This window comes from Anoplophora glabripennis, unplaced genomic scaffold (genome assembly GCF_000390285.2).
Source record: "Anoplophora glabripennis isolate ALB-LARVAE unplaced genomic scaffold, Agla_2.0 scaffold67, whole genome shotgun sequence".
Taxonomy (NCBI): domain Eukaryota; kingdom Metazoa; phylum Arthropoda; class Insecta; order Coleoptera; family Cerambycidae; genus Anoplophora; species Anoplophora glabripennis.
In genome coordinates, this window is record NW_019416806.1 from 1,054,060 (window position 1) to 1,066,133 (window position 12,074).

General features: G+C 30.7%; 1 protein-coding gene across 1 annotated transcript in view; it reads left to right on the forward strand.

Annotated features, from left to right (window-relative positions):
- The first annotated feature begins 1,985 nt into the window (after window positions 1–1,985).
- Window positions 1,986–12,074, forward strand: part of LOC108918023 — a 12,888-nt gene continuing 2,799 nt past the window's right edge. Inside the window, exon 1 of the mRNA XM_018724860.1 lies at window positions 1,986–2,249. Within this exon, the coding sequence (XP_018580376.1) occupies window positions 1,986–2,249 (264 nt within the window). The remainder of the gene's footprint in view (window positions 2,250–12,074) is intronic.

Consider the following 12,074-nt stretch of genomic DNA (forward strand, 5'->3'; position numbering starts at 1 on the left):
TAGTAGGCTACATTAGAAAATGGAAAGGCAAGAGAAAATTTAAAATATAAAATTGTACCCAAAACAAACTTATTAATTCAATAGAACACAAAACAAAACAAATAAAATAGGCTTTTAAAAAACAGCTACCTATTAACGTCTGTGTATACCATTTTCTAGATATCTATGAAGTTTTGTATGAGAATTGTAGTTAAAATTGCAGTCAATTTTTTTCCTCGCGTTTAGTACTCAAGTTCTGGCATTTTCATTTTATCAAAATAACCACTAATATAATACAATTACCAATTATAATAAAGAAACGTGTCTTTAATACACGTATTTTACATGTTTTATTGAAAGCAAAAGTAACAAAACAAATCTATATCTCGTAGGACTACCAGAAATAATTACTGTTTAATATGACCTACTACTGACAAAATATAAATATCGCACAAAAGTAATGCTATTAGATATTATTCGCGTCGTATTTGAACATCGCTATTTTATTGTAGAAATGTGCAGGCGAAGGCAGTAGAAAAGGTGTCTCATCTCGAGAGTCAATTTTTTTCATTAGCAACATTGTTTTTTTTAAACAATTTGGGTCGAAAATAAGTTTTTCCAATATATTAGAAAAACTATTGATTTTAGAGAAATTCGTTCAACAGACAAAATATGCTCAATAAAAAGACTTACAAAATGCTAGATTAAAATCGGCAAAATTGTTTAAAAGTTATTGCAAAAAAGCATCAAAAACACGTGGAAAAATTCTTTCTTTAACTATCCATAACTTGGTTGTCATTTGTTGGAATTTTATAAATATACCTAAAAGTTGTGAGTTTAATTGTACGAAAGATGGGCGCTGTAGGTCCAATAGTTTTTGCTAAATTCTATTTTTTATCCTGTCAAGGGCAAAAATGCATAACTTTAACCTTCTGTTTATCCGAAAGTTATTAACAAAAGGGTTTAGAAAGTCGATTTTTAAAGCTTAAAACTTAACTTGGCTTTATATTTAAATGGAATTTTGATTTATTGGCAGGAGCCGTTTTGATTTTTAAATTAAAAAGTAGTTTTTTACTTTTTTTATAAACATTTAGATTATCTCCAAAACCAAGCATAATATTTAATTATAAAAAGTGTGATTGTATAGCCAATTAAAAAACACACATTTAAAAAAATGTTCCTACGTCCTTTTTGAGCCGAGTTAGACTTTTTTTTTTAAATTACTGCGCCTCTGGTAACAATAAAATAGCGACGTCAATTCATCGATTTTTTTAGTCCATTTATTGCTATGCATATATCATTAACCATCAACCTTAAATTAGGCCGATTTTAGTGTCGTGTTTAAAAAATACAATTTAGAATAAATGCTATGGAACAATATTTTCGAGTCAAATGCTATTGCGTTTGGTTATTGGAAATTTCTCTAACGCACTAGGAACAAAGCTATTGCTTGACTTGAAAAAATAAACTATATGTCATTGCTTGTAAATGGTATTACCACTTACAAGCAGTCAAACGATAAAATGGAAAATTAAATGAGCAATACCAGAATAAAAGTAATCATTACTTTCGTTTATTATTATTGTTCTTATTTATCACAAAATTTAAACCATAAAGCAAATCACTTTTCACACATTTAAAGGCCCCATGTGTGTGTATGTGTGAGCTCAACTTGGTTACACGGATTATCTCAAATAAAATCTGACATTCCCTATATAATAGAAGCAATATTTAATATTTCTATTTGAAATTTCCTTCCGTGTAGTAAATTTTATGTATTTATTGTAAAATTTCTAAAATTTGGAAATATTTCATATTTAATGTAATTTTACCGTATCAGTTGTGACGATGTTTCTGATTGTTAGAAATTTTCTTCCGTAAATTTTCATTTTCATTTTTAGTGTGTATGTATTTTGCTCCGAAATACTTTTCTTACTACATCAAGTTTTTATTGTATTTCTATAACTATTATACATTTACAGAACCAAAAATTATGTTTCAGCAAAATGAACGAACTATATTTCCTGCTCGTCATCGGTATCGTAGCAGGGGCCGCTGCAAAGGATGAGGACCCGGCGACTACCACTCCAGAACCACCTCAACCGGTTTACAAGACCCCGCAACAGACCCCCGCATACGCGCCCCAAAATTATCCTTACTCAGACAGCTACGCCTTTTTTTACCCTTCCATGTTACCAGCTCAACCCCAGGCCTATTCGGGGCAGCAGGCTCAGTCGAGTTACGTGCCGGCGGTGATACCTGCAGCACAGGTAAATGTTAGTTTAGCATAATATGACCGAATTAATTATCTTTGGGTCTAATTACACGGAAATCTGCGTCTAAAGGGCACCGGCGATATCATTCTTCAGTGATTAATAGCCAACGGTTGGCAAGGTCATTGAGGACAGGTCGATCCATTAGTGTTCATTATAATTTGCTGTTAGAAAATTTCGAAGGGCAAGCGAACGTTTTACAAACACAGACCTACGAAAATTAATAAATAAATTTCCTTAATTAAAAAAATTATCATCAACTTATTCAAGAAAATGTATTCATTCAAAAATGTATTAAGAAAGTTTTGAATATTGTAAAACCAACCCTTTATGAAAAATGGGATAAACTGGGTCATAGAGAACTTCCGATCTTATAGGAAATTAGAAAACTTAAAAATAAGGCTTGGCTAAGACTAAAAAAAAAAGTAGAAATTTTGACATTAGTGATTACTACGGTAATGCTGTAAAGCCCTGCTTTTTAATCCTACAGTATAAATAGAATTAAAAATGACTCAAAACAGTTATGGTCAAAATTAGAATCATGGGGCGTTGCGTTGTAAGTGATAGACTAAATTAAAATCTTTCTGACGAGATCTGCAATGCTACTCTCATTAATAATTACTTCATTGACTCTACGCCTAATTTAAATTTAACCAAGATTACATCTCTCACCTTCATAATTCTAAATATAAAAACAATTTACATTTTACATACAGACCTTCAAATATTAATAAAATTCAAGATGTTATTCTGAAACAAAAATCTCATAAAATGGGTTCAGATGGTATTTCTGGAAAAATGTTTCAATTGTCGGTTAAATGGGTATCGGCGCCACTTACACACAAAACATTTTTCATTAGAGATTGATCAGTTACCGAAACAATGGAAAGTTACTTGCATTAGACCATTACCAAAAAAGAAAAATTCAAAACAGTTGTCTGTTCCTCTCAAGATTGCTGAATCTGCTATTTTTGACCAATTGTTTGAATTCCTATAAATCAATCAGGTTTTCAGAAGGGAATTAGTTCTTTAACATTATTGCCTAATGTAACTGATGACATTTTGACAGATATCGACAATTCTCTGATTTCGTCTTTAACTTTATTAGATATGACTAAGGCATTTGACTCAATTGACATCAGTTGCCTTATTGCTAAATTTTATTATTATGGTATTATATATTGTGCTGGTTTTGTAATTACTTATACGGTTGAGAACAATATACTAGATGAAGTACGGATTCCTCGATAGATCAGTTGGTTCTGGTGTTCCTCGGGGATCTACAATATTAGGACCAGTTTTGTTTAACATGTTCACAGCAGAATTCCTTTGAATTGTAAACTAAATATGTACGCTGACGATCTACAACTCCTTTGTAGTTTTAAGCCTTCTAATTTAAATATTGCCACAGCAGTTATTAGTAATGACTTAATAATAATGACAATTAATTCATGACTGGATCTTACAAAATACTTTATTAGTTAATCCTAATAAAAGTCAAAACATTCTATTTGGACCATCAACTCAATTGCGAGGTCTGGATAACTTTAACGTTTTAATTAACAATGAAAATATTCCTGCAGCCAATGTTGTTAAAAATCTTTTGATTCATCGTTGACTTTTTCGAGTCATGTAACCGTTATCTGTAAGAAAGCTTTCTTATCATTAACACAGTTGCAATGCTTTAAAAAGTATCTAAATTCTCAGACCAACATTTTACTTACCGAATATTTAGTCTTATCTCATTTGAATTATGCTGATGTTGTCTATGGCCCCTGCCTTTCTCAAGAAAATAAACACCGTTTGCAAAAAATGCAGAATTGTTGCGTTCGTTTTATTACGAATGCCCCCCCCAGTTTAGTCACATAACTCCATATTTACGTTCCTTCAATTTGTTGAGCATTTCTGAGAGGAGACTTATTCATTTTGTCAGTTTTATACTCATTATTTTAAAGAATAACAAACCTACATATTTATGCGATAAATGTGGAACACATACTAAAAACTTGAGATCACGAAAATTCATTTTCGTATTTAGCTTCCTATGTTATTAATAATTTACCCCTCCAGTATCACAATTTGACAGTGACAACCGTTAAACATATGTTAAAAAATAATATACTTTTATCTGATTTGGTACCCTTTGATGAATGTAGGTTTGAACTGTATTTAATTGCGTTTTGTGTTCATTCTTGTCCTTTTTATCACTCGATTTATTGTATTTATTTGTTTTTAATCTGGTCTCTTTGCCACAGGAGGTGTTGTAAAACAACTTTGTTGATACACTTTCCTTTTGTAAAAAACGTTTTTATACTTCTTTTTTACAATAGATGTATTATTCTTATTATTAAATTTATTCCTGAATAAATTCTCAATGTAAGATCCTTAGATATCAACATGTATCCCAATGTCTGGTTTTTTGAATCAAAATACTCATAAAACTCCATTTCTCTGTACAACTTGCAAGAATCCAAATTTTTTACATATAACTTTATATATTTCAGTAAATAATTATTTGGGCAAAACTTATTATCTTGAGAACAGCTGAAGACACAAGGCTGATGTACTTTGTACGACAAATGCACATATATTAGTACTAAGAACTACTTAAAATAACTAGATAAGTATTCCTAGTTCATATTGTCTGAATTTATTTATTTGTCGCATAGTTTTCGTTTTTTTTTCTTTATTTTTTGGGTATTTTACCATCTGTCAAAATTTTTTTAAAATTACTGAAACAAACCCTTGCGCCAAATCAGTTACGGATTATTTTTATGAAAACACATCACTTATTTATATTTTCGTTTTAATAACTTTGACAGTTTATATTTGTTTGCTTTTATCTGTTCCGTAGCTAGAGATATCATACGATGGACAAAAAAATAGGAGAACGAATCTAAACTTAGACTTAATTTTTAATTCCAAGTAACATTTTCCCATTACATTTTTCTCGAAAATATCTCAAATTTGAAAAGTTTAATACCATTTTTTCAAAAAGCAGAACTTTTTATAAACAAAAATATTTTTTTCGTAAAATTGTTAATAAAAAAATTTCCACATTTGTAGAGAACTTAAAGGGACACACTGTATATTCGAATATATAAAAAATCGTTTTTAAAACAAGTGACTATGTAATAATAATTAAATAATTTTAATAATGGTCTTTTATCTTTCTTTTTTGATGGTTATTATACAATATCATGTTTTATGTCTTCAGAAAGGAAATAAACATTTCCGAAAGGTTGACAACAAACACAGTGTGTTTAATATACTAGCCCTCAGCACTGTTGATTTCATTCCCAAACATATCACTGGTTTATATATAATATAAGATAATCTTTGGATAATATCCAATGAAAAATCTTAATAGTTTGTTCTGAGAGTTTTATCCAGCTTACACTTTTCATCATATAGGCATTAAAAAACTGTATGTTCAAAGTATATATTAATCTTTTTCACGTTTCCTTTGTTATCGTAAAAGAGGTAGTTTTTTTTTAAGCAGAACTTTCATTGTACGCTCTTCCACTTCAAAGCATAGAATTTATTTGGTACACTTACGATTCACAATTTCTTTTGTACAGCTGAACAATTCTAGGGCCTCCAGATAGGTCTTTAATAAAAAAACATACATTAAACGAAGGTAAAATTTATGGATGTCAAATTTGTGTAGAGTAGATAGTGTAAAAAAAGTTTTGTGAATAGACATTTCCAATCACTTAACTATAGACTTAACTAAATTATTTAATAATGGAGAATATATTTTATCTATGTAAATAAAAATAATTAAATGCTGTTCGTTGGCAAGCGAATTACTTGAGAAAGGCTGGATCAATTCGGCTATTTTTTTTAATGTTCGTAATAGTACAAATAAGGTTTTTAAGGAAAGAAAAATAGGAAAAATAGCCCGGAATATTGAAAAATTCGGAAAAAAACTGCTTATCACAAACAAATTTATTGATATTTGGACAGGACAACGTTTGTAGGGTCAGCTAGTATTGCATAAATACAACTCATATAATAATTTTACAATTATATACCTTGTCTGTGCGGTAACTTCAAGAGGTTGTTCCTCGGATCATTTTAGATCGAAGATTCTTAATGGACGTAAGGTTCAAATATGCAGGGTGTCCCGGTACTTGATACAAAAAAGTCGAATACAAATAGATGAAATCAAAATAGTATCAGTACTTTATATAATTTTTATTTATACGGACTTTCGTTAACGTTACGGGTCCTCAAAGTTGAGAATTAAAAAGTTGTTTTTATTTACAGTCTCTAAACTATTAATTTCAGCATGATGCAAATGTTTCTGATGTTGTAATTTTATTTAGTCAGCTTGTTCTTGATGTTGTAAGTGAAACTTCATTATGCCCAGAACGCAAGGGAAGGGTTATGCCCTATGGTTAACAACCCAGAGTTTTTGCATAGATGGCGATAGCAATTAAAATGTATCAAAATTAAGTTCTCTGAAGAATTTGCCAACGATAATACCCTCTTGGTTCAACTCGATAAAATTAACAGTTTAGGAAGTATTTGGGATTTTATGTCACAGTGTACATCGAGCGGCGCCTCCACCATTTTTTGTTTTTAATTTTTTATTGGACATAATTGCTATGTTAGAACGGTATATATTAGCCCAGAAAATCTTACCGTCAGATGTAATTTTCAATAACAGTATTTGACAAACACACTTTACACATAACACAAAATAGAAATACAAAACAAGAATTGTTAAAATAAGTTAAAAAAATAGTTTAAAAGAAAGAAAACTATCTAAATACATTTTCAATATGGGCACCTTCCACCTCCACACACTTTTTAAGTGTACGAATGTTATTTGTTTGTATAACCTGTGTTTTCTATAAAAATTATTTCTTGCGTGAATTTTAGGACATCCTTTATAAAAGAAGTATGTATTTGGTATCATATTATACACTAAACGTACAAAGATTTTATCGTTGTAAACCTATATCTAAAAATGTGTATAATTATAGCACATGTGTTTTCAAAATCTACTTCGCTAAATCAGTATCGAAAATAATATTACATATAATTTGAAAAACCACAGATTTATACTGGAGATATACTGACAATTTTACAAACCTGTTAAAAAGAGAAAAAAAAGTTGTTGTAATAGTAAATTCAACATCTATAAAAGAAACTATTTACTTAATACATTCATATATCAGAAGGGTGTGGTTTTAATTTAATTAATTTAATTTAATTTAATCAGTATCTATTTAATCTTTAGATGAAAATCCTATGGGTACTAATAGACCGTGGTATGTTCTATATTTGAACTAATTCAGAGGACAAATATATTTATTTCTGAGTTATGATTTTAACATAAGTTTAACACGGTCTTTATATCTCATACCGAGTCCCAAACAGCGTACCACTACTTAGGTAATTAAAACAAGTTCACAACACGCAAAACTTAGACGCTAATGTTTGTTTCAAACGTTTAACCGCAACATAATTTAGATTTAGACATTTTGTGGGATCATTTTGCCCTGTTTGTTGCAGATTCATTATATTCATGAGATTTTGTCTTTCGCTGTGTAACAAAACGGGCTTTGCATTTTCGGGGAGAAAGTGCCTTTGTGTAGGAATGTTTTAATTAAATTTTCCTTAAATTTTGCTTTCAAAGACGACAAAAATTTGACGCGGCCATGAATTGACATTAAAATTTCATAATCGTACTTACTTACTTTTATACAAATAATTGCGTTCGTTAAAGTAAACAGATAAATAAGGCTCAATAAATAAATATAATTCGAGGAGAGTTGGATTTTTATTATAAAATGTAAAAGTACAGAAAATATTAGGAACGAGACAAATCAATTACACTGAGTATTTTTTTTATTCAATAATTCAGTGACGATTTATGCAATAATATAAAACAAATTGTGGAGAGTAGTCGGATCATTTTGACAAATATAATAATATACTTTTATTAATGCACTACATTTCATCATCTACGTTTTTATCATGAAAATTTTTACAAGATCTATTTTGCATTAACCTCAGTCCATATGCAACATCCTATCATAGGATTTGTCTGCGTCGACAAAACGTTAGAAATAAAGTGTATCCACACTACAGGGATTTGTTGTTAGTTGTTAGCATAATGTCTCTAATGCGATTCATCATGGAGGAAATACTGTTGTGGTCTAATTCTGCTTTTTTTTAATTAGAAAAGGCAAATTAAACAGTCTAAACAGAAAACTCTCGATGGCCCGGAATATGGTTATTCAAAAGACAAACGTTTCATTCGTGTGCCCCTGCTGACTTAGAGACCACACTAGGTTATCTGCATTTTGAATCGCCGAATTCGAATCTATCTATCGTTTTTCTCTAACAACCACAGAATTTGAGTAAATCACTAAAAATGGTTAAAAATCCCGAAAAATCATGAAAAAGTCGACTTCAGTAATTAATGATTTGAAATGAATTGTAATAAAATTTTAATAAATAATGTTATGCATATATTCTAATGCATTGAAAAAATGTAAACTATGTCACAAACAACTTACTTCACATAAAATTGTGTTTATCTTTCAGTTCATTTGTAAATCCACGAACATCTATACAGTACACTAAAATCGTGTTCCTATTCAAAACTTTCGAAACTCGTTTTCTCGATCCCTGTAAAGAATTGATTTATTTCCTAATACTACCAGCTTTCGACACTTCAGTTCCACAACCAAAAATTCAGCTGCTTCTTTTAAGAAACCCTGAAAGAAATCGAAGACATCAGGGCATATAGGATGTTAATCTGATGGTTGTTGAAATGAGAAACTAAAAACACTAGCTCTAAAATAGGCTGAAACCCACTGCGCAGGTCGTTTGAGTACGTTACAAATGTAAGACTTTATAAGATCCAAGTAATTTTTTTCATAACATTGCCAATGCCCGTCAGCGGACCTTTCCACAATTTTTTGGGATATTCAGCCATTTACTCAAGTAGTAGTGCTACAGTAAACCTAATGACGGATCAGGATTCATCACGTCAAAGTACATACAGGTGGCCTAGTGAAGACTCCAAAATGGGTACATAACGTACACATACAGGGTTCTTCACGGTAAGTGGCCTATTAGACGTTTCTGAGGAACCAAAGACAATATGACTCCGAAATTTTATTTACGGGGGTTATCGGATATGTTCTCTTCAATTAAAATAATGCCATTAATGTAGCATTTCCGGTTATATCGGAAGTAGCTGTCAACTTCGTTATTTTAAATAATGGAACATCCTATACATTATTGCATTATCGACAAGATAAATTAAAAATAAGTCAAAAATGTTAAAACTTCCCTGTACCTAAATCTAACCCTTTTCGAGATAATCGTCTTTTTACAAAAATTTTGACAGATGCAAGCGTTTTGAAAATTCCTTATATTTTTTTCGTTCTGGGAGCTTTCACTTGCTTTTCGGAATAACAAAACATAAGATGCACTACTTTCCGCTATCAAAATTACCTGAACAAAATTATACTAAGGGCCCATTTTTCACGTTACATTCTGAAAACGACAAAACTGTTTAAATTCAAATGGAACACACACACACACATCTTTCTGCATCATATTATAGAAAATCCAATCCATTTGCCTTGAAAGGCAAATATTGGTACTGTCATTCAGTATTTGCTCGACAAGAAAAATGCAAAATAATTATTCTAATGAAGATGTTTTGATTTTTTTTTATATCCATGGAACATTCACCGTGAATCAAAATTATTAGCTGTATTTCTATGATTTGGTATTTTGCAACTGAAACAGAACAATTAATGAAATAATTTCGGTTGGTTTTCTTAGAATTTTTCTCTAATTTTTAATGTCGTAAAAGTTTTTTAAGAATATCAAAGACAATAGGTAAATAAGATAATTTTAAATAACTAGTAAAAAATGCATTATTATAATTTTATGATATTTGGAACGAAGTTGAGAGGAAACTATAATTTAAATTTTGGTTACTTTACGTTCCATTGTTTTCTTAATGAAAGGATGCTTACTTGCTCTTTATTGTATTTGCAGTTGCTAATAATAGTATGCCAGTGGAAGGAAGTTTTATTATAGGTATTACTTTTGTATAAATATAGGTACCCCCTCATTATTTAAAAGATGCAACAAACTTGAAACAACACACTTTATTAATGCAATCATGAAAAAAATACATCAATGTTCTACAAAGAACGCTATTGTATGTAGATGGCAGAGTTTCATTCGCATCTAATTCTTGAAATTTTGCAAAATACCAAATCATAGAAATGCAGCTAATACTGATTTATGTCCGTCCCATGGATATAACATAAATTCTAAATATCTTCATTATAATAATTATTCTGCATTTTTCTTGTCGAGAAAATACTTGATACTTGTAGAATACTGAATGACAATACTAATATTTGCTTTTCACATTTATTGATATTTTAACGTAATATTCTTGAAAATGTAAGTAAACCGCAAATATCTGAGAAAATTTAAACTGAAACCCCTACAATGCCTATATTGGTGAAAAGACAGTTTGATTTTCTATAATATGATGCAGAAAAATACAGGGTGTTCCATCTGAATTTAAAAAGTTTTGTCGGTTTCAGGTTTTCAAAATGTAACGTGAAAAATGAGTATAATTCTTCTCAGGTAATTTTGATAGCTGAAGATAGTGCATCTTATGTTCTTTGTGTATTGCGAAAAGCAAGTGAAAGCTCCCAGAACGAAAAAAGATGTAAGGAATTTTCAAAACGCTTGCATTTCTCAATTTTTTTGTAAAATGACAATTATCTTGAAAACGGTTAGATTTAGGTACAGGGAATCTTTAACATTTTTGACTTATTTTTAATTTATCTTGTACAGGGATCCCCATATAATTAGACTATGCAGTTTAAAAGTCGAATAAAAACTTTCTGATCAAAGTAAATTAACTTTTTAATGGACTAATATGTAGCTAAATTTTATGGGATTTATAACGAAAATAAATAATAAGTCAATTTTTAAAGATCATGTCTTCCAAATGCCCTCCTTCCACTTCAATGCAATTTTGAATTCTAAGTTCAAAATTTTGCATCACTCGACGCAGCAAATCTCCATTTATTTCTGCAATTTTATTTTGAATCTGCTCTTTCAACTCCAGAATTGTTGCTGGACGACTTGCATAAACTTTTTGCTTCAGGTATCCCCAGAGAAAAAAATCTGGGGCCGTTAAATCGGGAGATCTCGGGGGCCAATTCAAATTTCCAAATCGGGAAATTATACGGCCATCAAAAAAATCTCGCAAAATCCTCATAGTGTTTCTGGCTGTGTGAGCTGTAGCTCCATCTTGTTGGAATAATATGGCACCATTTAGTAGTCCCCGTCTAGTTAGTTCGGGGATAAGAAACGTTTGCAACATGTTTATGTAGCGCTCGGAATTAACTGTAACAGGACGGTTATTTTCATCCTCAAAAAAATAAGGACCGATAATTCCAAATGATGCTACACCACACCACACAACGACTTTTAGACTGTGGAGGTTTTTGGTAAACAGTTCGTGAGGATTTTCTGCTCCCCAGTACCTAAAGTTTTGCTTGTTAACAACACCGTCCAAATGAAAATTTGCTTCGTCGCTCATTAGCAAATTATGTATTCCTCCATGGTGCTGATTTAAAAATTCTTGACAAAATGTCAACCTCGCTTCTTTATCTGTATCACTGAGGTGATGCGCCATTTGGTATTTATAGGGGTGAAATTTTAAATCTTTATGCAGAATTCTGTGGAGACTTCCCTTGGATATTCCTAGGGCAAGTGATTGCCGATTAGCAGATCTCTTAGGGCTTCTTGTGA